Below are 27,171 nucleotides of genomic sequence, written 5' to 3'. Positions count from 1 at the left end.
ATCTAGCTTAGATGATGATGATGGTGATGGTGAAGGATCTAGCTTAGATGATGATGATGGTGATGGTGATGGATCTAGCTTAGATGATGATGGTGGTGGTGATGGATCTAGCTTAGATGATGGTGATGGTGATGGATCTAGCTTAGATGATGATGATGATGGTGATGGATCTAGCTTAGATGATGATGGTGATGGTGATGGATCTAGCTTAGATGATGGTGATGGTGATGGATCTAGCTTAGATGATGATGATGGTGATGGATCTAGCTTAGATGATGGTGGTGGTGGTGATGGATCTAGCTTAGATGATGGTGATGGTGATGGATCTAGCTTAGATGATGATGGTGGTGGTGGTGATGGATCTAGCTTAGATGATGGTGATGGTGATGGATCTAGCTTAGATGATGATGGTGGTGGTGATGGATCTAGCTTAGATGATGGTGGTGGTGATGGATCTAGCTTAGATGATGATGGTGGTGGTGGTGATGGATCTAGCTTAGATGATGATGGTGGTGGTGATGGATCTAGCTTAGATGATGATGGTGGTGGTGGTGATGGATCTAGCTTAGATGATGGTGGTGGTGGTGATGGATCTAGCTTAGATGATGGTGATGGTGATGGTGATGGATCTAGCTTACCTTGATACTTCTTCTCCCCACGTTGAAATTCTGCAGGCTTGTGGGATGCAAGTGAAAGCAAAGCACCTGGAAGAAGATCAGCACAGCAGCCCCGTCGCCTAGAGATGCACATGCTCCAGGAGGAGGACGAGGACCAGCAGACTATATGCCACCTGGGTAGGAAGAGGTGAGTACACAGGACCAGACCTCATCCGTACAGAGAAGGAAAGGATAAGGGACTTGCACCATTCTGAGGGGTGTGAGAGCAACCAACTGACAAAGTTTCCCAGCTCGTCATGATCATGTTACGATCTCTTCCTCTTTCTTGATCATCCATGCATTGGCTCATCATCGATGATGATAATCATAGCCCGGCACCGCTTACGCATTCTTCTTCAATTGTTCTCTTCTTCAAAATGATAATCATCGTAGTCGTGTCATCATCGTTTTCATGGTCTTGAGAAAGTCTATCTCTATCAGAATGATTTCAGCCATCCTCTTTCATGATCCTACGGTCTCATTCTGCTCACTCTCCTCCTGATCCTGCTCCTGCTGCTCCAGTGGCTCCGATGTTCATATTTCTTTCATATTTGTTGTCATAGTTGCCACTGTTGTCATGGTTGATGTCATGATGACTGTGATAGTTTACTTTCTGTTGCTGCTGCTTCATGTCTTGTAATGCCTTCCTGTCTTGTGTGTCAGGGTTACCTGCATGGTGTGGGTTTGTCGACAATATTTCCTCCTCTTGGGGTCCCCTTTTGCATCAATTTCGAATTCAATGTGATAAAAACCCAAATTAAATACTTGAAAACATCAATTTCAATAATTATTTCAAATCAATTGACCAGATTTACACCTTCACCGGCAGGAATCCAGAAACGAGACACAACAGATGTGAGTAACATCATCTACCTGGTACCCCACGTACCCCCTCCAGATTCCGGTCAAAATGGGGGTAGCCAGGATGGTACTTTGAAATCAGGGTGGGGTCATTTGAAGGGGTAGTATTATCCAATCAGTTCTGGATTGTTGTGGGTAGGGTCATGGTCATTGGTGCATGGGGTAGGGGTACTGCAGCAATAGTTGAGTGGTGGTAGGGCATCTGGCATGGCAGGATGGGAGGCAGTGGCGGTGGTGGACGATGATGGCGAGGGGGAGGGGGAGGGGAGAGATGCGGAGAACAAGGAGGGGAGAGACGAGGGACGGGGAAGGAGGACGGTGGCTCAGAGAGGCTTGAGAGGGGGGGAGGTGGTGGGAGAGGACGAGGCGCTCGTGCTGGTGGGGCTGCAGGAGGGACCAGGCACGTGCATGTACTGCATGGGTAGCGGGGAGGCTCTTGAGCATCCCAGAAGCTGTCGAGACTGCAATGGATGGTGGTGCTCAGAGCAATGCTGGAGGGAAGACGAGGAGAGGCACCAGCGGAAGGGCAGCAGAGACGGGGAGTGCAATAGTTTGATGCGATTGGACCGCGAGCTGCTGAGGGTGGACGATGTTCCGCTCGCTCGGCTCATGGTCATGTTGCTATGCCGCATGGCCGAAGAATCTCTACGAGGAAGTTCAAAGATCAGGGATCTCCTCGACCGTCTTGCTTCCAACGAAGATCGTGTTCCTGCAGCGAGAAGATCGGAGCTCTCGCTAGTGGCAAGCATCATCCTTGATGCGCTTCCTCTCTCTGCGCGCATCGAAGAGGAAGAGCTGGAAGTCATTCTGTGCGCAGAGCAGAGCAACTCAGTGGGGATATGGAAGAAGGAGGAAGGGAAGAGAGTCGCCATGATAGGCTTCGGCATCTTCCCTCGAGTTTGCTTTCTCAATCACTCTTGCCTTCCCAATGTCACCATCGTCCAACGCGTCGAGAGCAACAAGCGTCTCCTGTCCGTCGTGACCTTGCGAGAGATCGTGGCAGGCGAGGAGCTGTGCATCAGCTACAGCGACGCGAGTCTGATGGAGAACAAGGAGGAGAGGCGCGATTGGCTCCATAAGGTCTACCAGTTCCTCTGCTCTTGTCCCCTGTGCGTCGCAGGGCCCGAGGAGGAGCGGCAGCTGATCGAGGCGTTTAATCGCAGCCACCGTTGCACAGACTCGTTCTGCGAGGGCTTGTGCTTCCCCTCCTCCCCCTCCTCCCCTCGTCAAACAACCTGCGGCACATGCGGGCGGCGGCGAGAATAAACCTCTCACCGCCTGATCGCCTCCTCCAGTACAAACTTTGGGCCCCTGCTTCCCTGGAAACATGGTCATCCCTCTGCTCCCTCCTTTCCCTCCTCGTTCCCCGTCAGCCAAACCCACCTCTTCTCCTCCCCTCTCTCGTTATCTTGTCTCGTCCATTTCCCCTATCTCGCCTCCTGTCTCGTCTCGCTTCCCATGCCCTTCTATCCCTCGTTGTCACCTTCATTCTTCGTAGGGTGTCTTGGCAGGCCACCAGCTGCTTCAGGAGCACTTCCAGCTCGGAGCGGCTCCCCACATTCTCATGCTCTTGAGGAGGACACAAGTCAGGCAGGAACACAGGGAGACACTGGCCGACCGAGAATGGCGGTGTTGACAACGTCTGCAACCTTCTTCCTGTGCTCGGAGGAGAGCAGGTGGGACAGCGGAGAGTTTGCGGGGTCCTCGTAGGCAAGCAGACCGATGACCTCCTGCAGCCATGTCACAGCCCAGTAGACGCTCCCTCCCTCACCTCGAGGTAGCTGACGATCTCTGAAGTCGGTGGGCGACCTTGCTTCTCCTCGGGGCAGTCGGCCATGTGCACGTCGGTGCTCGACTCGTGAAGCACCTTGGCCAGGTTTTCTCTGCATAGACGGAGGGGGTGAGGACGAAGATGCAGGTGAAAAAGCAGGAAGAGATCGTGGTGGAAGAGGAGAAAGAGGAGGTGGTGGAAAGGAGACAGGAGCAGGAGGGAGTGATGAAGATGGCGGTGACGGTGTCGGGGGGTCAGGACGTGGAGATGTTTTCATCCCCCCGCATCACCTTGCAAACATGATCGCGTCCTCCTGTCGCTCTGCGAGCAGCATCTCTATGAACTTCTGACCGTTGATGAAAGCCTTGGCCCTGCACCCTCTCAGCCGCAGCCGCAGCCGCAGCAGCAATCACCTTCTCTTGCTCTCGAGCAGCGACGGAAACCTTTCCCGGATTGCTTCTTCCGCTTTGTCCATATTTCCTTGAATGATCAGCTGACGAATAGCTGGGACAAACAATGCATTCATTAGATCCTGATCAACTCTCTCGACTCGCCCACCTCCCTCCTACTCTATTTATCTATTACTTCTGTTGCCTCTGTCATGTCCTCCTCTCCTCCCCTGCCGGTGTGCCGGCTTCCCTTCCTCCCCTGCTCTGCCCTTGTCTCTATCTCTCTTGTCCTCTCACCGCTTCTCTTCTCTTCAGATTCGCTGGAGCTCCACTGCTCCTCTCCTCCCCCAGGCAGCATCGCGCATTCCTGTGAATCGCGGGTTACTCCAGTCGCTCGTTTGTGGGTGCGGCGTGAGACCTGGAAGGAGACGAGCGAGTCGAGGTAGCCTTCGTGCCGCAGGAAGTTGGCGACTAGACGGTTCATGTCCATCACACTCATTGGGATCTGCCCGCACACTCAATGTCTCCCTCCTGCTACCCTCGTATAAATGCAGCCTCCTCTCCCTCCCCTCTCTGCCCCACTCCTTCCTTCTCCCTCCCCTCCTCCCCCTGTCTCCCTCCCCTCTCTTCTCCTCGTTCTCTGCTCTCACATTGGATACAGTTGAGGTAATCTTGTCTCGCTCTTCGCGGAGGAGAAGGTCCAGCGGGAACAGGAAGGGACGCTGAGGGTCGTCCCCGAAGTTGAGACGAACCTGCTCGCCTTCCGAGTGCAGCCCGACAGTAGGGAAGTAGCTGCACAAGCGAGCAGAGAACGGGGGTAGATGAGGGAGAGAGGAACGAGGATGACCAAACGAGGCAATCAAGAAGAAGAAATTTCAGCGGTTGAGAGGACGAAGGGAGAGGAAGAGCGATTGAGTTAGAGGGGATACAAAGTGGAGACGAGCACAGCAAAATCAAGAGCAGACAACAAGAAAGAAAGATCAACATAACGAGCAGCAGGAGAAAGATTGATCCTACCTGTCGTCGGGATTGGTGAAGGCCACACCTGTGTGAACGTCATGAGAAGAGAGGCTAGGGGAAGAAAGGGGAGGAATCGAGGACGGGGGCGAAGACAGAGGAGGGGGAGGAGGAGGAGGGAGGGGGGGGGGGAGGAGGCGCAGGGGCGGGTACGATAAGGCGGGTAATAGGATGGAGGTAACCTAAGCTCTTTCCGTTCTTCGTGAAGAAAATTTCCCTGCTCACGAAGTTGAAACCGCAGCCAACGACGTCGTCGGAGCCGAACTTGGACGCGTAGGGCTCGCTGAGATGTGAGTGAGTTGGGGGACGAGGCTCCTTCGTTCACCCGCGCGAAGGATGACAGTACTTCTTTCCGTCGTCTCCGTGGTATCCATACGACCTACATCTGCCTCAGCATGTCTCCCTTCCTCTAACCCCCGTCTTCTTCCTCCCCTTACCCTGGCTCCCAACCCGGATGGCGCGTGTTGTTGAAGTCCGAGCTCGCAAGACCGATGGACATGCACCTGTGCAAGTCAGTCAGCTCCTGCCGCCCTGCTCGCCTCCCCACCCTCGCGTGCCAGCATTGAGGACAGTCATCTCAAAGTACCCGACCAGCGAAGTCTTGGAGAAGGGACGATTGGCCTGCACTGACTGCAAAGCGAGTGAGTTGAGGTGCCGGCAGGATGTTTCTCTCACTCCAACATCCTGCGCGTGATTTGCTTTGCCGTTGTACATCACCGTCAACTTGTCCTTGCGAACTTTCACGAGATGCGAGATGATCACTGTGTTCACTTCCGTCGGCCCGCACTCGTCGCAGCAGTCGCCTTCCATCTATCAGTAGCTACATCACTAGCATGAAAATGTCCCGCCTCCTCCTCCTCAAGTTCTGCATCCTCCTCCTTCTCTATCAATTTCCCCCCCCTCCGTGAATTCTTTCACGTTGTCATTCACCGCTGTCCCCTCGCAGCCTTCAGCTCTCCTTTTACTTCCAAAGCATCAATCGTGCCTTCAAGCAATCTACTTAATGCCCAACTTGTACTGGCTCTCGCTCCTTTATCAGTCTTCCCATTTTGCTTTCTCCCTCCACTCCACCTGTTGATGTCCATGGTTCCCTGGCATTGCATGCTCTCTGTCTGTCTTTCTGTCTGTCTGTCTTTCTGTCTGTCTGTCTGTCTGTCTGTCTGTCTTTCTGTCTGTCTGTCTGTCTGTCTGTCTGACTGTCTGTCTGTCTTTCTGTCTGTCTGTCTGTCTGTCTTTCTGTCTGTCTGTCTTTCTTTCTTTCTTTTGCTCTGTCTGTGCTCTTCTCGCTGTCATCACTTCGTGTTTGAACTTCTTCTATCTGTGAGGTTTGCAACTTGAATAGCTTGCTCTTCTATTCACCTTCGTCTAGACCTACTACCTTCTCAAACCACTCCCGCCTCCTTTCCTTGCTCCTTTAATGTTCTCTTCCCATACCTCCGTCGTTTTGCATTACTGCCTTTGTCATTGGAAGTAAATCAATCAGCTTATCTTGAAACTCAATATCATCACTCGTTTCTCTGAATTCCTCTGTCTTGTCCATAAAATTTTCATCACATTGTTGATCATTTCATTCGCTCGCGTTTCGAAGACTGTTTCATCGTCACTATCTTCATGCTTCTCTTGTTCTTCCTCACGATCACCTTTGTCATGCACATGAGCGCTTCTATTTAGATGATCTTCGTTTCTGAACCATCTCTACCATCATTTCCATTGACGTGTTTGGGGTTTGGTGCTGACTATGGTAATTGTGTCAAGACATGTTCGAATCTCGTCGAAATTATCTGTATCATCATAATCTCGATCATCTCGATTATGATCATATTTGATCACCGACAATCTCGTCTTCTCGCCCCCCTCTCCCTTTCATTCTCTCTCGTTCTTCGCATTTGTATCAATATCATCTACTCCACATTTCTGTCATTCTACGCCATGTTCTTTCTGTTTTCACTCCGATCGCAGCAGTTTGTGCCATTGCTAGCAGCATGGCTAGTCGCTTCATTGCAGCCGCTACCTCAGGGATCGGAGCTGTTCGGATCGTCCGGGCCCGGGCCCGGGCCCGGGCCCGGCAACCAAATGGGAGGTTACTGAGAGGAGACCTGGAGAGGCTCAAGTTTACTACACATGCATCCTAGTCATCAGATTTTCTTTTTTTCTTTTTCTTTCTTTTTTTTCGTTCTTATATCATCGAATGTCATGGCACCCATGAGAGTACCGGTGTATTTGACTATCAATGAAGGGGTGATCAATGAAGAGGTGGGTCACGAAGGTGTTCCTTTCCTGTACCCTCAATCCCTAAAATTATGTACCCCTTCCGATCCCTAGGTCCCTAGTTCGATCACCCCACCCCAATCCATTTTCCTTATACTCCGGTACCATTCACCACCACCCACTACCCCTCATATATATAATTATTATAATATATTGGTCACGGGGGGACAGAGCAATGCCTTCCATCCCAACTTGGATTGCACTACCCGTTCTTTCTACCGTGATCACCCCACCATCTGGGAGGGGCGCCTCCGTTTCCACCCTACCCCCTAGCAAACACAACTCTCGGTCAGATCTTCATCTATGGGGTACCTGGTAATAGGTGATCGTAATACCCTAAGACTTTTTCCTATCTCCCAGGTCCAAGGAAATGTCTGGGGACACAAGCCTAAGGATATGGTCCTATCTTGCTAGGACCCAATACGAGTAAACCAATGTGTCCACATTGATACCTCCCAACAGCCCTGGAGTTTCGAGGGACATCGGTAGGATCAAAACTTGGGTCGGTGGGTGGGTGGGTGGGTGGTGGTCGTATGGAAGGGGTAGTACATGAACATACCCATGGCAGCCAGTACCGGTACCTTAGCCACCCACTCTGTGACCCCTATAATAATGTAATTCACACTCAATAAAGTACCCCTACGTGATTGGTACCCCCTCATTTATACCACCCCTGTCAAATTCAACATCGACAGAGGAAGGGGTGGGGGGTACTATTTTTGTGCGTCCGCGTCCGTCTTTGTTCATGCGCAGTGGGCAGCTGTGAATGGCCTCCTTGTATTAGCAACACACGGCCCTGTCCCCGCTTGCTCCTCCCCGATCGTTTACTGCTCCTCCCCTTCTTCGTCTGCTTCCTTCTCCATCCTCCTCCTTCCCATAGTCCTTCTCTTCCCTCCGATCGCCCCTTCTGCCTTTGCTGTTGTGCTTTAGTTTCAAGACACACTCTAGGGTTTTCCTGTCGCGTTAGCACGTTTGCATTTACCTTGACAATTGCTTTTCTAACTTTCAATTGCTGCTTCTAACTTTCAGCCCTCCTGTTACATATCTTAGCGTCAGACTGTATTCTGTTGACCTCTGGTGCTCGCCTTTGCTTTGGTTTCGAGGGCAGACGATATTTCTGATGAATCGCGTTTCTTCTCATCTTGAGGGGCCTTCTGCAAGTGATGGAGGCAGCATTTATGAGAAAGACAGCGATGCTGGGAAGGAGATAGAGGATGCTTTGTCTGCACTCGCTAAGACTGCGGGGGTGTCAGAGGAAGCGCTTTCTTTGCTGCGACAGGCTGTTCAAACTTCAAACATCCAGCACTCCGTCCCGTCAGATCGCGCAGCGAGCAACATGAGCACAGAGATTGGCGGTTCTCGCCGTCCCTTTAAACCTGCCAGCTCCAAGCGACAACAATTAACTGCAGAAGAAGCTGTGGAGATTTATAAACTGAGGCCGATAGCCTGCAAAGGCGGAAATTTGCGACGAGGAAGCATGCTTCACTGCAAGGCCGTAGCTCCGAGGTACGGAGTTACACCTAAGACTATCAGAGACGTGTGGAGCGGTAGGAGCTGGGCTGAAGCTACGAGACATCTTTGGACGGAGGATGAAGTCATGCGGCGAACAGCTGGAGGGTCGGACGAAGACGCGGAGGGACCCAGTAAGAAATCGGAAGCAGCAGCAAGAAGCGACGCCGCTGTTCACAGCCCCCGAAGACTCGAAGGATCTCAAGACATGCAACTTCCCGTCTTGCAACCGAGTGTAATCACGCCTTGTGATGCAAGAGGAACCCTTTTGGCGAATCCTCTTCTCCTCAGTCTGGCGCTGTACAAGGCCAACTGTACAGGTCAGGCCATGCCTGCGACGCTCTTTCAACAGCAGTCACTCCAGTCTCTGCTCCCGCTCCAAATGAGTCTCAACGCGTCTCTGCCGTCGTCCAGCAGCCCTCTTGCCTTATCCTACTCCCTCGGCCTCCTTGCATCGCGAGCTCCCTTCAATTGAGATCGGAGGCTGAAACATGTTCAGTTTGCTTGATTGATGTAAATCCTTTTGAATTGAAAACCTTGAAACCATCTCATGTCATGTCAACGCTTGTTTCTCCTGTGTCCTTGAACTCACCACTGTTTTTCAAGGTTGGACATTTTTTTAACATTCTTCATCAATGCAGTATCGCGCTGATTTTCTTCATCATGATATGGTATCGCACTCATCTCCAAACATTCTTCGTGAATACGGTATCGCACTCGCTGATCCTTCACAAGTGCATCACATCCCATGGTCAAGGAGCTGGTGACTGGCTCAGATCTACAGCTCATTGCGCGCTGTCACGGTCTCAAATGTTCCCTCCAAGGAACACGAGAACGAATGATGAGGAGAGAAAGGGCAGTCAAGTTGAGGGAGAGCAAGAACAGCAGGGAAGATGGCATTCGCTTACATTGAATCTTATCTGATACAAATATATGTTGGTGATCTCACTCAGTCGAATGTACAGCAAGGAAGATTGTAAGAGCACATCTGATACTTTATCGTTGCTGCTTATTACATCCTATCTCTTGATTAAGTCTTTCTCTTCTCAAGACCGGTGGCTCGTGCTCTCTTCATGTCTGATTGTTTTCGCGGAGCTGCAAGATTGAGTTCATGGACAGCCCCACCGCTTGCTCGACGTCACAATGAAAAAGCTGCGTGTTGGTCAGGACAGCGTCTTTGAGGTTGCAGCGAGTGAGGTCAGCGTGATTCAGCATGGCGCCTGTCAGGTCTGCCATGCTCAAGTCTGCGCCAGTCAGATCCACCCCTGTGAAGTTCGCTCCTCTCGCTCTGATAAAGTCCTCACTCAGTTCCAGCTCCTTCCCCTTCACCTCCTCTTCCTCCTCCTTTCTCTTCCATACAACCCGCGTCAAGTTTGCTCCTTGTATGTTTGCGTCATTGAGCGACACACACGACACCCTTGCTCCAGTCAAGTCGCTTCCTGCAAGATTTGCCTGGTCCAGGCAGGCAGCGCTGCAAAGTAGTCAATCTTTCTCATCCTCGTCTGACCTCCCTCACATGCAACTCACCAGAGGTTGGCGTCGCACAGGTTGCTCTTCACCAGCAAGGCTCCTCGCAGCACGGCTGCCCTCAAGTTCGTCTCCTCCAGTCTCACGCCTGCGAGGTTCGCCCCCTCCATCTCCATCCCCTCCAGGTCTGCCCGCGACAGATCGCATTTCACGTTGCCGTCCTGCCGTCAAACCTCGTGCTCAACCTCTCCCATCCCCTCGCGCCTCCGCTTCTACCTGCCACACGATGCGCTCCACCTTGACAGCTCGCAGGCGACTTTCCCGCAGGTCAGCCCCGGCAAGGAACGCTTCGCTCAAGTCGGACTCCTCCCACCAGCTCTGCGACATGTCGGCAAACTCTAGATGAGCCCGAGAACCTTTGCAGCTGAAGGAGCTCAGAGTTAGCCTTGCTCTGCTCTGCTCTGCTCTCTTCTCTTCTCCCCCCCCCCCCTTACTCTGCTCTGCTCTCTTCTCTTCTTCCCTCTTCTTCCCCCCCTTACTCTGCTCTGCTCTCTTCTCTTCTTCCCTCTTCTTCCCCCCCTTACTCTGCTCTGCTCTCTTCTCTTCTTCCCTCTTCTCCCCCCCCCCTTACTCTGCTCTGCTCTCTTCTCTTCTTCCCTCTTCTTCCCCCCCTTACTCTGTTCGGCACTGCGCTTCTCTGCTCTCGCCTCTGCTCTGCTCTTTCCACAGCTTCACCTTGTCCATCGAGACCTTCGCAGGTCGCATCGCGCAAACGAGGCCCCGCTGACATCGCAGGCATCGAATTGGCAGCCCCTCATGTCACTTTCCCGCATGTTCACGCCCTCAAGCCTCGACCTCGCGAACTTTCTGCGATTGCAGTCAGATAGGACACGGAGAACTGGAAAGCGCACGAGCCCTCCAGCCGAGCACAGGATAGGTCGCATTCTCGCAGCTCCACGTCCTCCCAGATCGCACCCTTCGATTCTGCCCGTGTCAAGCTAGTCAGCTGGAGTCCAGACCGACGGACGCGAGCTCGGTCAAGGGAGACGTCAAGCAGGGAGCAAGACGATAAGGTTGCGCCATCCATGCTCACGTCCGTCATGTCAGCTCCGTCAAGGCGACAGTCCTCCAGCACGCAGTTGTCAAGTTTTGCTCCTCCAAGCTTCGCGCGGACGAAGGAGCATCTATGTAGGATGATGAACAGGCTGTGAGAAAGAGAGCAACTTACCGGAGAAAGCTCGACAAGGAGAAGTCAACTTGGTTGAGATCAGCTCGATCGAAGGTTTTCGACACGAAAGTTTTGTTTGACATGCTGACGTTCGGCATCCGGACCATTGACATGTCCGGGTGCGTCTCTTCCAGCGCGCCAAGCTGGAGGGCAGTAGAGGACAGGAAGCATCCCTAGAAGCTTCTCAGCATCAACAGTTCATCCCCACGTCCTCGATCACCCGCAGCTTTGCTCCCTTCACATTGCTTCCTCGCAAGTCAGTCAAGCAAGCGCCTGTCAAGTCCGCATGAGAGCAGTCCGCCTCCTCCATCCTCGCGCCCTCCAAGTTCGCATACGCCATGCGCGCTCTGTGCATGCTGACCCCTCGCAAGTTCGTCATTCTTAGATCCACTCCTTGCAGGTTTGCCCCAGAAAGCTCCGCTGGTCTGGGCGTTTCTCGTGCCGACCCATGCGATGGTCCCTCCTCGCCCTCTTGTTGCTCGTACACCCACAAGGCTTGCAAGATAAGAGCCTTGCGCATGGTCAGGTGAGGTGAACAGAATATGCACATGCAAGTGGAATGGAGTGAATCAGGCGAGGAGATACGGACCAGAGGGGAGCGAGGAGAGAAGACTAGACTAGGGGGAGGAGGGAAGAGGAGTGAATGGAAAATGAAGGGCAAGATACTGTAAAGGAGAGATGGAGTGCACGAGAGGAGCACGATAGCACAGAGAGAGGAGGAATGGAGAGGTGAAGGAAATAAGAGTCGGATTGGGACGGAGGAGAGGAAGGATTTGCTGTTGTGACTCAGCTGGCAACTCAGAGTTTGGGACGGAGGAGAGGACAAGGACACATTCTGATGACAAAGCAGAGCAGGAGGGAGTAAGAAGGCGGAGATAGAGGAGGGAGATAGAGGAGGGAGATAGAGGAGGGAGATAGAAGAGGGGGATGGAAGAGTGGCAGGTAGGTATCAGTCTCACTTCCTGCAGATCCGAATGCGAAAAGTCGGAGGAGTACAAGTGAGCGTGCGAAAAGTCGCAGCCCATGAGCTTGGCAGATCGCCAGGAACAGTTGGTCACATGAGCAGAGGAGAAGTTTGAGTTCTGGTGGACAGAAGTCAGAAAAGAAGTGAAGAGGCGCCGAGACAAGAGAATAAAGTTGAGATCCGAATTGACATCACCATCGCACGTAGTCCTTCTCCCTCCGAGCCGTCGAAGTCAGCAGCTATGCAGGAACTCTTCTCCATCCTCGTCCCATTCAACTTGGCCCTTCTCATTTGCGCTCTGTCCAGCGTGCAACCTGAGCATGGGGGGAATAAGATCTGCAGAAAGTGGCATGGGCGTCAACGCTCACCCTGCATGTCACTCTCTGACAAGTTGCATGATTCCAAGATGCTCTCGCAGGCATCCACCTGGACAAGAGTTGCTCTTTGAGCCGAGACGCTGAACAGTGAGGAGCGAAGAGTCGCGCTGCTGTTGTTGTGGTCTTGTCAGTTCTCACCATTACCGCTTCCTCCAGTACCTCAGATCCGCGTCGTCCAGCTCTGCATGGCTCAAATCGCACGAGATGAAACTCGAACCAGCTGCTCGAGCATGCGACAAATTTGCTCTGGTCAGCTTCACGTCGAGGAATCTGCATCCCCGCAAGTTTGCCTTGACAAGCTTCACCCTGCTCAGGTCGCACTGCTCCACAAGGCATTCGGAGAGGTCCACGCCTTCCATGCAGGAACCGGAGAAGTCAATTCCTTTGAGCGACAAGCCTGACAGGCAGACGAAAGACAAATCGCATCTCTGTGCTCGAGGATCAATCTCCTCAAATCTCGAGCCATCCACCTTGCTGCTTCTCAAACTTGCACCTGCAATATGCGCGCTGGTAAAATTGCAGTCTTTGAAGTTGCAGCCCGATAGATCCGCTTCTTGCAGTTGAGCTCCCTCAAAATCTGACCCCTGCCAGTCTCCGCCTCTTAGCCTCGCCCCACTAGCCTGCGCCTTCAGCATCCGGCACCCTCGAGCAGAGGCTTCCGACAGATCGGCGTCGTCGAGTCGAGCTGAGCTCAAGTCAGCCGCATCGAGGAGAGCAAAGGAGGCCTTGAGGAGTCTGAGGTCTTGACCGGCTAGAGCAGCATCTCTCAGATTCTTCTTCCCCTCCTCCAGCAGCAGCCGAGCCATCGCACCTCCGTCGCTTCCCTCCAGCAGGCTGCGAGCTCTGGCCATGGTGCGATAAAACTCTCCGATACTCCTCAGTGGCGGGCCCACTCGCAGGCAATTGCTTTTGTAACGACTTTGTAACGGAAAGTGGTCCCAAAATAGATCAGCCATGTTCGCAAGCCTTGCGCACTTCGCGGAGGAGCAGCAGATGGAGGTAAGAGAGGAGAGGGGAGCCAAGGCACCATGGCAATGCGAGGAGGCGGGGAGGCACCATGGCAATGCGAGGAGGCGGGGAGGCACCATGGCAATGTAGGGAGGAGGGCTCAGCCGTATAGTAAGGGGGAGGAGGGAAACAGTTTCATAGCAAGAGATGGGACAGGTGAGGCACTGCAATGGCGATATTGGATGCCTATTCTTGCGCGAGTGAAGCGAGTAGTTGTTTGGCAAGGGCAATGTCATGAGCGGTTGTGAGAGCTTTGAAGCGAGGATCAGAAAGTAAGGGCAAAGGGGACGTTTTTGTGGTGTTTGCTTCATGTCGCTTTCACTTCGGTAGAGGATGAGCAGATCGCTGACAACTTATTTCGATACAATGATGAGTTTGTTGAAATTCGATTTTGCATTAATCTTCAGTTTGGTACATATTTGTATGTTTCCTTTTCTTCATGAGATCGCCATTTAGAAGTCTTAGATTTCACTCGTCGAGTTCTGAAGCTTTTAGTTCTCGTGATATGTTACTCTAGGAACTCTACAACCTTCGATCGATCTACGGTCAACGTAAAAGCGCTTTGGAATTCTGCAACTCGACTTTCACAACTATTGGTGAAAAGAAATTCTGCATTCTTCATCTGTTGGAAAACGTGAAGGTAGTGCACACAACTTTATCCGAGTTTCGTTCGCTTATTTTGTTTCGCAGTTTCACACTATGTAAAAAGTCTTTATTTGTGATCTGATCATTCGAGCATTCAATAGAAGAGATCTACCAAAGAAACACGTTGGTCGTGGCATGCTGCTTGCAACTTTTTTAACTTGTAGTCTTTTGTGATTTATGAGGCGCGCTTCGCCTGCTGTTCGACAAGCCCAATGGCATCTTGCGCTAGAAACCTGTAGAACATCCAAGAAAGGTATGGCGTTGCAAGATGCCAGACCGCATGTGCGTCCAGAGACCCAGCGACAGGCGGGAAATCGAAGATTTCTAGGGCACCAGCCGCATATGTCAAACCTGAAAATTAATGATGAGATCTCGATGCAACAAATTCACAAACCTGTTGAAATGTAGAACAGCCTGACAAAGTTGTGTTTCATTTTAAGACAAACTGAAAGCCAAGCACATGTGTTGGCAACCATTAGGACGATCATTACCTGCATGTTCTGGGAGTAGTTCATCTTGTGCCAACCTGAAATAATGTGTGCCATAACTCCTCCAAACAATGACAGCTGTAAAACTCTTTGGGTAGTAACACCCGAGATTGCTTCATGGATGATGGCTGCTCGCATCACAGCTGAGTAGACCATCCACACCATCGCAACATTTCCAAGGTAGTAATCTAACCTGAGATATCTTCATCAAAATTTCAGCCAGTCTCGTAGAAATGAGTACCTCTCTGTTGCCCAGTTGTCACGTGAATGAAACACCATCGAACCCATCCAGGCAGAAACCCACAAAAGGGACATTGCTAGCAGCCGTTCAACGTGCTCCACCAGGTTTCTATCAACTACTGTGCTGCCAGCAGTCCGTACCATGTTTCTCCTTATTTCAAACAACAACTTGAATCCTAAGACATGGCTGACAGCATTAAAGAATGAGAACAACACCGATGCTGGTTCCTGCATCCCAAGAAATCTCGTGTGGGGCCACTTGCCTTTGTACTTCCACATCCGACCCCCGTTGTCGATTGCTACGGCCAAGCAGGCATGCAGGCACCTGTACGCACAATCTTCGTCTTGGTCCCAATCCAAAATCCTCAGCAGAAGACTCAGAGGAATGTCTGCTTGCATGCACGCGACACTGCATCGCGAGACACAGTGTTGAGCCCACGCAAGGCCATTGAGAGGCAGACCAGTCTCGTTGAGCGACCTCGGATCAAAGAAAGAAGCTGCAGCGAATCTCTCCAGCCCTACAACCCCCAAGGGCAGATCGAATAGTAGGCAGAGTGAAAGCAGGATGTTGTAAGAGGTGCTCATCATTTTACGAGCATGAACGACGATGCCTCGATGCTGCTTGTCTCTGATCATCGTCTGCTTGTCACTACCTCTGATCATCGTCTGCTTGTCATGTGAGTGTTCCCCTTCTCTCAGGACATCCTTGACCTTGTCTGTCGTCCCTTTCCCTCTTCTTTCTCCTTCACTCCTTTTCCTTGCGCTCACATCTGTCCGTCCGTTCCCGATTTTAGCTATGTGACTCGGCGTTGCCTTTCAAATGACTTCACGTGCTCCTCCCTGCCCCTGGTGCTTCTACCCCCATGCTCTAGTCCCATGCTCTACTCCCATGCTCTACCCCCATGCTCTACTCCCATGCTCTACTCCCATGCTCTACACCCATGCTCTAGTCCCATGCTCTACACCCTTGCTCTAGTCCCATGCTCTAGTCCCATGCTCTAGTCCCATGCTCTGCTCCCATGCTCTACTCCCATGCTCTAGTCCCATGCTCTAGTCCCATGCTCTAGTCCCATGCTCTAGTCCCATGCTCTAGTCCCATGCTCTACTCCCATGCTCTAGTCCCATGCTCTACTCCCATGCTCTAGTCCCTTGCTCTACTCCCATGCTCTACTCCCATGCTCTACTCCCATGCTCTAGTCCCATGCTCTAGTCCCATGCTCTAGTCCCATGCTCTACTCCCATGCTCTAGTCCCATGCTCTAGTCCCATGCTCTAGTCCCATGCTCTAGTCCCATGCTCTAGTCCCATGCTCTAGTCCCTTGCTCTACTCCCATGCTCTACTCCCATGCTCTACTCCCATGCTCTACTCCCATGCTCTACTCCCATGCTCTAGTCCCATGCTCTAGTCCCATGCTCTAGTCCCATGCTCTAGTCCCATGCTCTACTCCCATGCTCTAGTCCCATGCTCTACTCCCATGCTCTACTCCCATGCTCTAGTCCCATGCTCTACACCCATGCTCTACTCCCATGCTCTAGTCCCATGCTCTAGTCCCTTGCTCTAGTCCCATGCTCTAGTCCCATGCTCTAGTCCCATGCTCTAGTCCCATGCTCTAGTCCCATGCTCTACTCCCATGCTCTACTCCCATGCTCTAGTCCCATGCTCTAGTCCCATGCTCTAGTCCCATGCTCTACTCCCATGCTCTAGTCCCATGCTCTACTCCCATGCTCTAGTCCCCATGCTCTAGTCCCATGCTCTACTCCCATGCTCTACTCCCATGCTCTAGTCCCATGCTCTACTCCCATGCTCTAGTCCCATGCTCTAGTCCCATGCTCTACTCCCATGCTCTACTCCCATGCTCTACTCCCATGCTCTACTCCCATGCTCTAGTCCCATGCTCTACTCCCATGCTCTACTCCCATGCTCTACTCCCATGCTCTAGTCCCATGCTCTACTCCCATGCTCTAGTCCCATGCTCTACTCCCATGCTCTAGTCCCATGCTCTACTCCCATGCTCTACTCCCATGCTCTACTCCCATGCTCTACTCCCATGCTCTACTCCCATGCTCTACTCCCATGCTCTACTCCCATGCTCTACTCCCATGCTCTACTCCCATGCTCTACTCCCATGCTCTACTCCCATGCTCTACTCCCATGCTCTACTCCCATGCTCTACTCCCATGCTCTACTCCCATGCTCTACTCCCATGCTCTACTCCCATGCTCTACTCCCATGCTCTACTCCCATGCTCTACTCCCATGCTCTACTCCCATGCTCTACTCCCATGCTCTACTCCCATGCTCTACTCCCATGCTCTACTTGAGTGCCACAAAGTTACAGATCTAGTCCCATGCTCTACTCCCATGCTCTACACCCATGCTCTACTCCCATGCTCTAGTCCCATGCTCTAGTCCCATGCTCTAGTCCCATGCTCTAGTCCCATGCTCTAGTCCCATGCTCTAGTCCCATGCTCTACTCCCATGCTCTACTCCCATGCTCTACACCCATGCTCTACACCCATGCTCTACTCCCATGCTCTAGTCCCATGCTCTACTCCCATGCTGCTCTGATACTTGTTTTCGGCAGAAAGTTTCTTTGTGCAGTGGCTTCACGGTGGCGTAGTGATCTTGTAGGGGAACTTGGGTGCCATGCCGGACCTGCAGGGGATCAAGAAGAAGAAGGGTAAGGGTAAAGCAAAGAACAAGCAGCCTGCAGACTTCAAGAAGAAGAAAGTACGTCGTCTCCTTGAGAACAATACGAACTTACGGATTTTAGGTTAAGTTAGGGCGAAAGCTTGTGAAAGAGAATGAGACGAGCACAACGATTCAATCAAAGAAGCTGAATCTTGTTCGACAGTCAGTTGCGGTGGACAGGAGCGGCAAGGAAGTCAACAGCAGGGGCTTAACGCTAGCCGACGTTCTTTCTCACGCCTCGCACTACAGTGCCAATGTCAGGAAGGAATGTGTGGCGGGAGTGAAGGATTTTTTCTCTCTCCATCCTTCGCTGCTTTCCTCGCACGTTGGAGTTGTGCTGGACAGAATCTCATCGATGGTCTCGGATGCAGATGCGGCGGTGCGAGGAGAGCTTCGCTCGCTCATGAACCTGGTCCTCTGTCAGGCGCAGGAAGGCGTGCTAGCTCCCTACCTCAACGCCTACCTAATTCACGTGTGTGGAGGACTCTCACACATTAGTGAGTCGATCCGAAGCTCAGCTCTAGAGCTCCTTCACGACCTCGTTCCCAAGTATCCCAAGGTAGTTTGCCAGCTGTCTGCCCAGCTGCTCCCCATTTTCATCCACATGCTGAGCGGAGTGGAAGTGGCAGGAGGTATCAGCGTCGCCTCCTCCTCCTCTAGAAAGGACGCTCTGAGATTGCTGTCGTCAGCACCGAGGTTACGGACGATCTCACCAAGAGATCGACTCTTCATCCTTGAGCGCATGCACGCCTTCTTGTGTGCTGTTGCCTTGACCAACTTCGAGGGTCGGCCGCCTGCGAGCTCTTTCTTTGAGCTCGTTAGCAAAGAACAAGCCGATCCAAGGAGCTCGAAGGAGGGAGGAGGTGATGCAGGTCGAGTTTCTTCAGAACCAAAGAAGAACCAGGACGAGACAGGAGGGGAGCTGGAATGGAGAGAAGAAGAGTATAACATTGTGAGACTGGGAGAGTGTTCATGGCATAGGCATGAGAAGCCAAGGGAACATGAGGGTGCTTACATGCTGCTGGGCTTCTTTTCCTCTTCTCTCCCTCTCTTGGAGCAGATCTGGAAGGAGAGTCTGCAGTCCCCTTCTTCTGCTGCGGACTCGCGCGTCTCGCGCTGCCTTGTCAGCTCAGCTATCCAGGTGGTTCGGACTTTCCAGTTAGCTGCCAGCTGCTTGCAAGAGATTCGTCTACAAGTGCCGACCAAGATGGCTCCATGGCAGCTTGTCAAGTGTCAAGTGGGTTCAGCGGTCGGTTCGCTCCTTGTCAAGTTTCCTCTTGCAGCTGAGGATTTGCTAGCAGCCTCACAAACTGAGCTGAAGTTTCTCAACCGTGCCATCCTGTCTGTCGCAACGACTTGCTTGTCTTGTGACCTCATCTCACGTGGTAACTTCCACATGCGTCAGGACTTGCTGAATTTCTCTCTACATGAATTCGAGCAGCTGAGGATCGTGCTGACAAAATCAACGCGAGCTGCCAGTGGCAAGCGAGGAGGAGCAGATCCGTTGCCTTCACCCTCCACTGTCAAGGCAATAGCAGAGACAGCAGCTGAGCTTCTCCCATCCGTTTCGCTTCTGCTGGTTCGAAATGCTTCACATGAGGTTTTGTATCTCGGCATGGAAGGGAGAGAGCGAGCGGTAGAGCAGGATCTTCTTGACTGCTTCACCTCTTGCTGGGAGGCGTCGCAGAGTCGTTCCTCATTCAAGCGAGCTGGACTCTCTTTCATTGCACAGCAGCTGGAGACATGGCCCACCTCCTTTCCTCCTCATGCCAGCCGCTGGATCGCTGCGCTGCCAAAGCTGCTTTGGACCCTTCAGGATCGCGACCCCCAGCTCTCGCTGGACTGCCTGCTCCTGCTCGGCAAGTTGGCAAGGAGAGTATCAGGCGAGGGGAAGCATTCCGTTTCGGCCCAGACAATGTGCGGAGGAGGAGCCACTCTTCAGCAACTGCTCGTTCCCTTCTTTCGTGCTCAGATGAGGGCCAGTGAAATGCAGGCTGGGCCTTTTGTAAGCCTTCCTGCCTCTTGTCAGACAGCTGCGTTGGAACTCCTCTACTACCTCGCACCCCTCACAGATAAGATGCTGGCAGCACTTTCCGATGTCCTTGTTCTCCCCGAAGTTTCACCTCCTGTCATGGCGTATGCAGTCGATGTGTTGTGTGCTTTGTCAGACAGCAGCATTCAACCAGTAGAGAGCGTGTTGAGCTTTCTTCTCACGGTAGCGATGAATATCGAAGACAAGGAGTCGGGTTCCGAGGGAGACTGGCAGCGGGTCGAGATTGTGACCAAGCGGATGAGCAGAATGAAGATTCGACGTTTTCTGCGTAGGCTACTCAGTCCATTTTTGATGAGAATGCTCAAGGAAGAGACAGACCCTCATCGTCTTCGGACGGCTCTCCATCTTATGGTTCAGAGATTCGATGGCGCAGGCAGTGAAGCAAATGAGGAAGGGGAGGAGGAGCGAAGAACGATAGCTGAGGCCATGCTGAGTCTACTCCAGTCTAAGTTGAGAGGATCTGTACAAGTGGCAGCGGAAGCTGCCAAGTCGAATCCTGGAATTCTGCTGGAGGCGATGAACATGATCGGAGGTTTACATTCCGTTCACAGCTGATGCTGACTTATGGAAGCAGCAGGGGAGGAGACAGCGCTCATTTCCAGGCTTGAAGCTTTTGTGAGTCTGCTGGAGTGAGTGTAGCGCATTGGTGGTGCTCTTGACGTGACTCGATCTGGCCAGGACAAGGGGCATGCTTGCTCTGTGCTGCTCAGATCAAGATTGCAGCAAGTTGGAGGATCTCAAACAACGCCTTGTTGCAGTTTCCTTGCAAGAAGAAGCGTCTCCATCAAACCACATCCGCAGCAAGGTAAACTTGCATACGTGCCAAGTACGAATCTAAGAGACTGGCAGCTCGATCTCTTCATTTCCATGGCAAGTGCGTTACGAGGCCAGAATGCCTTTTGACGAATTATAAAATGATCAAGCAAACTTTGAAGCTATCAAGTTTATTGAGTCTTTCTCCTTCACACGAGCTTCTTCTTTGCTAACTTCCTGAACGTCAGTGGTAGCAGTCAACTCCTCAGAAATCATCGTCCGAATCCATGCTATTCATCCTCTCCTCTTCCTGTTTCATGCGCTCGCGTCTTTCCTCAGCTGACTCCCACTCTGTCTTGGTATTCTCTGCATACCTCATTGCCTTGACCGCTTGATTGTGCATGTCCAAGCAGAACGCCACTCGTTTGTGCAGCTGCATCTGAGGTTCGCTTGTGGTGTAAATGTCCAAGTTAGCCTTGGACATCATTGTGTTGGTCTCGTGGTCGATGGTTGCGTCTATTACGCCGTCCTGGATGCACTTGGCCACGATGAACCTAGTGTCTTCAACGGACTCGAGACACAACTTGGCGCAGACATCTTCAAGGCTGATGTTCGAATATGCCGTATTGATCTTCTTCAGGCCAGTCTTGATCACGTTGTGGCGGAGACGAACGATGAGCGAGTAGGTTTTGTCAGACTTGAAAGTATCCCCATGCTCTTGCATTGCCCGGTGAAATGCCCCCAAATCTCCAACCCGTACAGCCTGACATATCTGAAGATATGGCTTCAGCGCTGCAATCATTCCTTTCTGTGAAAACGTCGAGCGATCTGGAATCTCGCCAAGAAGAAGTTGAACAATTACTGAAAACTTGTAAACCTGTTGCATAGTTATGTAAGTATTCCGATGCACAGAAATATATTAAAAAACCGTTTTTCGGAATCCAAGAGCACTTTGCTGAGGAGCTTTCCTTGCGGCTTGTTGAAGATTCAAGAACCTACAACAGACAGTGAATGAATCGATCGCCGACATTCGATGAATTTTACGCATCGGTGTATTCAAGTTGGACAGCCTTGATTCTTCCTGTATAGTACAGGTATCTTGCAAGCTGGTTGTTTGAGGCATCTCCCTCCGGAAACGAAGTTTTCCTCATCAGCGTATCTGCCTGTTCGTAGAGATTGAACTCCAGATAGTTGCGTAGGAGAAGGTTTAAGAGAGTGGCTTGTCCAATTTGGTCATGCTTCAAAGCCGTCGTCCTATACCTGAAGTATGAAGTAAGTCGAATTGTGGCAAAAGATGAACGAGCATTACGCGGCTAGCAACTCGTTTCTGATTTGCGATGATTTTCCTGTGAGTTCCATGCACCTTGCCCAGTAAAAGTATCCTCTCGACAAAATTTGATCCATAGTCCTGCAGGGCACATTAAAAATTGTTTCGACAAGGAAAATTTCCACGAAATACCTCCTGTTGAAAGACTGAGCACGTTGTATCAAAGAAGATGCACAGGAGATTGCATTGTCAAGATATTTCTTGTCGAGCAGATAGATAGTCACGAGGAGTTGAACAAAGGACTCTGCTTCTGGGATACTCAACATCTTCTTGTAGAAAGCAGCTTCCTCTCGCTCTTTCTTCTCGATCTCCGCATTCTTTTCTTCTTCAGCCTTCTTATCGATGACGGCATTCTTCTCAATTTCTTGGGAGGCAGTAGCAGGAGCTTCAACTTGCATTACGTCGTCTTCTGTCACACCCTCTACAAAAGCAACCACGCCTTCGATTACAGGCGAGTCAGGAGAAACATAAGTTTCTAGAGCCTTTAGCAGGACTTTCTTGCTGAGAAGTCGGCGTAGCTTGGTGACCTGGCGTATCACTCGAGACATAAATCTGTTCTCCTTAGAGGTGACAGCTTTGTCAATCGTCTGCATGGAATTCTTTAACTCTAAAACATGTGATGGTCAGATCGATCAATCAAATCAAGAGTAGATGAATACCCAGCATTGCTGCTGTAACAGGGTCTATAAGGACAGCGGGCTTTTCTGCCTTCGCATTTTCATCAGATACTTTTCCCGATTCTTGAGCTTTTTGATCTTTGCTGTCTTTGGCCATCTTATAGTGAGCCTCCAACAATCCAATGATCCAATTCCTATAAAGGATGCATATTATTTCCCCCAAAAAACAACCAATCCTTGAGAGACGTGTTGGCAACAGTCTTCTATACCTGTTTGGTATGCTCAATCTTGCAAACCAATACTAGTGACCTTCACTCACTGCTCAGACACAAGTTGCTTTTTTATTCGGACCTGCCTTTCCCTATATCTCTGTTTCCGTCCAATCCCCAGTCTCACCTCGTCTCTCTGTGCTTCAGAACATAATTTCTGCCACTGCCCTGCCATTATGCCTCCTCCCTCCCCTCCTCTCATGCTCACTTCTTCCTTCTGCTCCCTCTCTGCTTTCCAATCTGAATCTACATGCTGTGCGGACACTTGTCCTTGTGCTCCATAGCTCCAACCGTTATATGACGGTTGCGATGAAAACTTTCGGACGGATCGGATTCATTTTAAAAAATCGAAGGGATTCCGGCAGAAAAATAAAATCCAGTTTGCCTTTCTTTTTCAGTCAATACAGTATTAAAATAATAATTGTCCTGACCAACCGTGACCGTTGCAAAGGAATCGTGATCAGCGTGTAAGAACTCAGGTTCTGACAAACCTCTCAGAAGTTCTTTCAGACGCGATAAGTTCAAGGGATGCGTCTAATCAGGTTGTGAACCAAGTGAAGCCTGCAGGTCCAAGCTAGTGGGCTGGAGCTTAGTCTGTGACTTAGAAGATCCGGTTGGTTGGAGCCTGGGGAAGCTGAGGCGGCGCCGGAGGAATCAAGAGGCGCCGGCTGTCGAAGAGGCAGCACTCGTACAGTGGTGGAAGTAAGGCGGTGGTGTGTGAAGGGAAGCTGTTTGGTTGGTCTTGCTGCTACGAGTGTTGGGAATAAAGTGCTGGGGATTGTTGGGAAGTTGATCTGAGTTATCTGAGGTGTTTGGTTGGCTGTGAAAGTCATTGGTGTCTTCGTGCGCACATCATCTGTGAGTCTTGGTCTTTGGACTTATCAGTCAGCTGTTGAGCTGTTCTACTAGTCATTCATCTGTGCACAGACTCTAGGAGTCAGGAATGGATTCCAATACAAAAAGAAAATTTTCTTTTTGTATTCACGAACAAAGGAATACAAAAAGACTCTACGATAAGATTCCAAGGACAACGAGTTTAAGGGCTCTTGGTCTTTGTGCGTCGAATTGACAACGAGTTTGAAGGCTCTTTAAGGCTCCTGGTTGTTGTACTGTACGCTGTTACTCATTTTTTTGGAACGGTATTGGTAACTCCAAGTTGACGATCATGAGCATGCCAGATCTGCAAGAGGAGTTGAAACGAAGCCATGGTGATGTTCAGGTCGACAAGCTGAAGGCATGGGAAGGTTACCTCCAAGGAAAAACTCGAGGACCTGTTCCTTCCTTTCTCAGGTGCCATGAGTCGTTTTCGTCCGAATCTTGGGGCTTGTTTCTTAAAACTGTTGGACTTGTTTCCGATTGACGAGACTGGATCGTTTGTTGGAGAATTTCATGAAATGTGGGAGCCGTCTCCAGAAGGTCTAGAAAAATTCTCTTCCGACCGCTGGAGTGGAAGATTCAGGTCACGGCGTTGTTTCTGCATGCTGGGTACATTTGGAAGAATGGGAAGAAATTCAAGGATGCTCTAGAGAAGTTTAAGAAGTTGCGAGGAAAATTCGAGGAGGCAATCGCAGCCAGCGAGGATGTAATTGATGGTGCTTCAGAGGATGGAGAGATGGGTAATCCTTAGGGTTTAGGGTTTAGGGTTTAGGGTTTAGGAGCGCCGGTTATTTCAGGCACCATGGCTAGCGCCGGTTATTTCAGGCACCATGGCTGCACGCGTGGTGTAGGGGAAGCTGCCAGGGCGCCAAGGAAGCTGCAAGCGAGAGGTTTGTATACTTCAAATAGCTTTCTAAGTATGGTTCTTCAGTATGATGAAAATGTTCGCAACCTGCTGTATCGGAGATCATGCCAATACACGCAGAGCGGACTTGTGGATGCCTCTGTCCTCGAAGCTGATCTCGTCGAGAGGGTGAAGAGCTTCGCGAAGCGTTATCCGAACAGCAGGACAGCCCAGGCTTGCAAGGCTGTGGAGGGATGCACCCCCGACGCTATCGCAGAAGCCATCCGCTCGACATGTCAGCAGGCACGACGTGAGCTTCTGCAAGAAGCGATGACTGGATGGAGTGACGCATCCAGAGAGTGGTTTATGCAGCAGATTGAGGAAGCCAAGAAGGAGAAGGTCGAGACATACACCGCCTCAGCAGGCAACGAGGTAACTTCCTTCATCTCCATGACTCTCCTGGGCATCTCCTCGGTGTATGTCAACCATGAAGAAAAGCTGAAGAAGAAATTTGAAGAGATCGGACTGATCGTAGACTCAGTGCAAGAGAGTAAAGCAATCATGTGGAAGGCTCCGTATAGACCCGAGATAGCGAGTGCTGAGGAGATCCCGGTGACTGTTTCCTTCCTCCGCAATGCACAAGCGGAGAAGCTCTGGCAGGGAAGAGAGGACTTCGCGATCGATGGTCGCAAGTTCACAGCTGTACATGTGAGCATCGTGCACGATCGATCTTTCAAGATTCGAGCCAAGAGAGGACCCTGGGGCAAAGGGGGCAGCTTGGCAGAGCTGACTCACCTGCTAACCTTGGGCGGCATGACAACGGCTGAGATAGCTGCCGTCTATCGCTATCAGCTGCTGCGCCAGTCCCTTGCAGCGGTCCAACTCCAGCCGCTGGCAGGCATGCTGGTCGCTGGGGCGCCAGGACAGCAAGTCCACAAAGGCTTAGGTCAGAAAGGCTTCATCGCTGTAGGGGCCAACGTCATCTGGAGACAGAGGGAGGTGGAGTGGATCGTCTCCTCGAGCTGCCCAGAGGCGAATGATACAGCATTTCGAGCTTTCCGAGAGAGCGAAGCGATGGAGGGAGTACACCTGACTCTGTTCAGCGAGGACCCGAAGATCAGAGAGGCGCTCGCAGTCGAGTTGACAGCTGATCGTTTTGTGTCCAGAAATAAGTTGAAGAAGGCATCAAGGATGCAGAAGAAGGCAGGCGGCAAGGACGGCAAGGAGATCAAGATCATCATCAAGTCGACGGCGGCATCTGGTCGCTTCACGAGGAAGGAGATGGAGGGGCTGTGCAACGGCGGCAACACGTCTATCGCAAGAGTCAAGAGAGTCTTGTTGGAGATCGCTAACAGGCTCGAGATCAACGTTGAAGGCATCGACATGGAGGAGGATTTGAACACCAAGTCCTGGAACGGGTCCAAGCTATGCATCCTCCTCGGCTCCACGGAGGATGCTCGACGCATGATGAAGGAGCTGCCCTTCTATCTCGAAGGCGCAGCAACCAAGCTCGAAGCAGTCGGCTTCGACAAGGAGCCTGACTCTGAGGCGGCTGGTCAGCGGGGCACCAGCGACGCAGCGCAGCGACAGGAGGAGAGCGAGGGAGAGTGGCTGGAGTTTACAGACCTGGAGAGGATCACAATGGAGGCAGCATCTCCGTCAAGCCAAGAGGACATGCAGCTCGTCAGCGAGCTGTCAGCAGTCATCGAAGATGCAGCTTCTTTGAACGAGGCAGGGACGAGCGAGCCGATCAAGCTGGTCCTGGACAAGGCCGTTGGCAACCTCCACGACACGTTCTACTCTCCGGGGAGCCTGGAGTTCATGTCGCTGGGAGAGTGGGCGAAGATGCCAGAGGAGCAGGGAGTTGGGCGCAACGCGCTCAAGGAGAAGCTGGGGAAGTGGCTGCAGAGCAAGCGCTGGACTCGCGTGCAAGGAGAGAGCAAGAAGGCAAGGAGGGGCAGCGCGTTCTCGCCACGGGCAACGGCAGCTGCTGAGCTTGAGCAGGAGGCGGAGAGCGACGACATAGAGCGTCGATCTCTTAGCCTCCTGTTCATAGCACTGAGTAAATTCGCAGAGATGCATGTGCTGGCCTGCTCGCTGAAGGTGGACAAGAAGGACCGACTGCGAGTGGAGATGAGGGAAGATGGCGAAGAAGAGGAAGACATGGAGGAAGAGCAAGGCGAGGGCGAGGAAGAAGACGGGGCGAGCCCGTACCGAGCTTGAGCTGAGCTCAAGGTAAGGAGAGAAGGTAGGAGGCGACCGAAGGCCAAGGTGAGGAGAGGCAACTCTCCTGACTGAGGCTGAGGAAGCTGAATGGAGGACGAGTAGGTGGCGACCGAAGGCCAAGGTGAGGAGAGGCAACTCTCCTGACTGAGGCTGAGGAAGCTGAATGGAGGTAGAGTAGGTGGTGACCGAAGGCCAAGGTGAGGAGAGGCAACTCTCCTGACTGAGGCTGAGGAAGCCAAGAGAAGACAGCAGAAGTAGAGAGTAGAAAGACGCCTCAGAAGCAGGGTTCGCATTGTAGGCCGTGTACTCCCAGTGCTCGAGCGCCTCTTTAGACTAGGATCAAATTGCAAAAGCCCACAACGAGGCCGAGCAACATTCTAGCATTCTAATAAACTCACATAATAATAATAATAATAGGGTTTAGGGTTTAGGGTTTAGGGTTTAGGGTTTAGGGTTTAGGGTTTAGGGTTTTTTTTTTTAGCCGTTATTTTCGGCAGCATGGCTCCTCGTCAGGTGTAGGGGAAGCCGCCAGGGCGCCAAGGAAGCTGCAAGCGAGAGGTTTGTATACTTCAAATAGCTTTCTAAGTATGGTTCTTCAGTATGATGAAAATGTTCGCAACCTGCTGTA

At 51.6% G+C, this 27,171-nt stretch overlaps 7 protein-coding genes across 7 annotated transcripts; 3 read left to right on the top strand and 4 right to left on the bottom strand.

The window, feature by feature from the left end:
- Positions 1–2,399: 2,399 nt before the first annotated feature.
- On the bottom strand, positions 2,400–5,506 carry GUITHDRAFT_91187 (hypothetical protein; the record flags this gene model as incomplete). The annotated part of the gene is made up of 15 exons (XM_005818560.1): positions 2,400–2,836; positions 3,001–3,086; positions 3,136–3,247; positions 3,289–3,400; positions 3,579–3,659; positions 3,702–3,792; positions 3,975–4,044; positions 4,096–4,182; positions 4,328–4,469; positions 4,695–4,722; positions 4,877–4,977; positions 5,020–5,073; positions 5,132–5,197; positions 5,242–5,324; positions 5,370–5,506. Coding segments are annotated over 15 exons (1,298 nt in total), but the record flags the coding sequence as incomplete, so codon positions are not given.
- Positions 5,507–8,082: 2,576 nt separating this feature from the next.
- GUITHDRAFT_122181 (hypothetical protein) lies at positions 8,083–8,946 on the top strand (the record flags this gene model as incomplete). Its single annotated transcript, XM_005818559.1, has 1 exon — positions 8,083–8,946. The coding sequence occupies one exon, from the start codon at positions 8,083–8,085 to the stop codon at positions 8,944–8,946; it is 864 nt and encodes a 287-aa protein (XP_005818616.1).
- A 555-nt stretch (positions 8,947–9,501) lies between these two features.
- Positions 9,502–13,463, bottom strand: GUITHDRAFT_122180 (hypothetical protein; the record flags this gene model as incomplete). The annotated part of the gene is made up of 13 exons (XM_005818558.1): positions 9,502–9,566; positions 9,614–9,715; positions 9,776–9,942; positions 9,999–10,159; positions 10,215–10,362; positions 10,674–10,805; positions 10,850–11,122; positions 11,167–11,339; positions 11,387–11,677; positions 12,126–12,248; positions 12,326–12,444; positions 12,499–12,587; positions 12,652–13,463. The coding sequence occupies 13 exons, from the start codon at positions 13,461–13,463 to the stop codon at positions 9,502–9,504; spliced, it is 2,655 nt and encodes an 884-aa protein (XP_005818615.1).
- On the top strand, positions 13,448–14,273 carry GUITHDRAFT_156524 (hypothetical protein). Its single transcript, XM_005818557.1, has 3 exons — positions 13,448–13,506; positions 14,033–14,155; positions 14,206–14,273. Exons 1-3 carry the CDS (start codon positions 13,462–13,464, stop codon positions 14,218–14,220), a joined length of 183 nt encoding a protein of 60 aa, XP_005818614.1. The 5' UTR covers positions 13,448–13,461; the 3' UTR covers positions 14,221–14,273.
- Positions 14,274–14,335: 62 nt separating this feature from the next.
- On the bottom strand, positions 14,336–15,287 carry GUITHDRAFT_82927 (hypothetical protein; the record flags this gene model as incomplete). The annotated part of the gene is made up of 3 exons (XM_005818556.1): positions 14,336–14,511; positions 14,555–14,841; positions 14,890–15,287. The coding sequence occupies 3 exons, from the start codon at positions 15,285–15,287 to the stop codon at positions 14,336–14,338; spliced, it is 861 nt and encodes a 286-aa protein (XP_005818613.1).
- Positions 15,288–17,533: 2,246 nt separating this feature from the next.
- On the top strand, positions 17,534–20,264 carry GUITHDRAFT_149178 (hypothetical protein; the record flags this gene model as incomplete). The annotated part of the gene is made up of 3 exons (XM_005818555.1): positions 17,534–17,617; positions 17,661–20,163; positions 20,206–20,264. The coding sequence occupies 3 exons, from the start codon at positions 17,534–17,536 to the stop codon at positions 20,262–20,264; spliced, it is 2,646 nt and encodes an 881-aa protein (XP_005818612.1).
- A 385-nt stretch (positions 20,265–20,649) lies between these two features.
- On the bottom strand, positions 20,650–22,485 carry GUITHDRAFT_122176 (26S proteasome regulatory complex, subunit RPN3; the record flags this gene model as incomplete). The annotated part of the gene is made up of 6 exons (XM_005818561.1): positions 20,650–21,261; positions 21,313–21,379; positions 21,429–21,644; positions 21,694–21,792; positions 21,844–22,318; positions 22,371–22,485. The coding sequence occupies 6 exons, from the start codon at positions 22,483–22,485 to the stop codon at positions 20,650–20,652; spliced, it is 1,584 nt and encodes a 527-aa protein (XP_005818618.1).
- Positions 22,486–27,171: the final 4,686 nt, after the last annotated feature.

Source organism: Guillardia theta (assembly GCF_000315625.1).
Source record: "Guillardia theta CCMP2712 unplaced genomic scaffold GUITHscaffold_291, whole genome shotgun sequence".
Taxonomy (NCBI): domain Eukaryota; class Cryptophyceae; order Pyrenomonadales; family Geminigeraceae; genus Guillardia; species Guillardia theta.
Note: the sequence above shows the minus strand (reverse complement) of the source record. Positions and strands in the feature narration are given on the sequence as shown.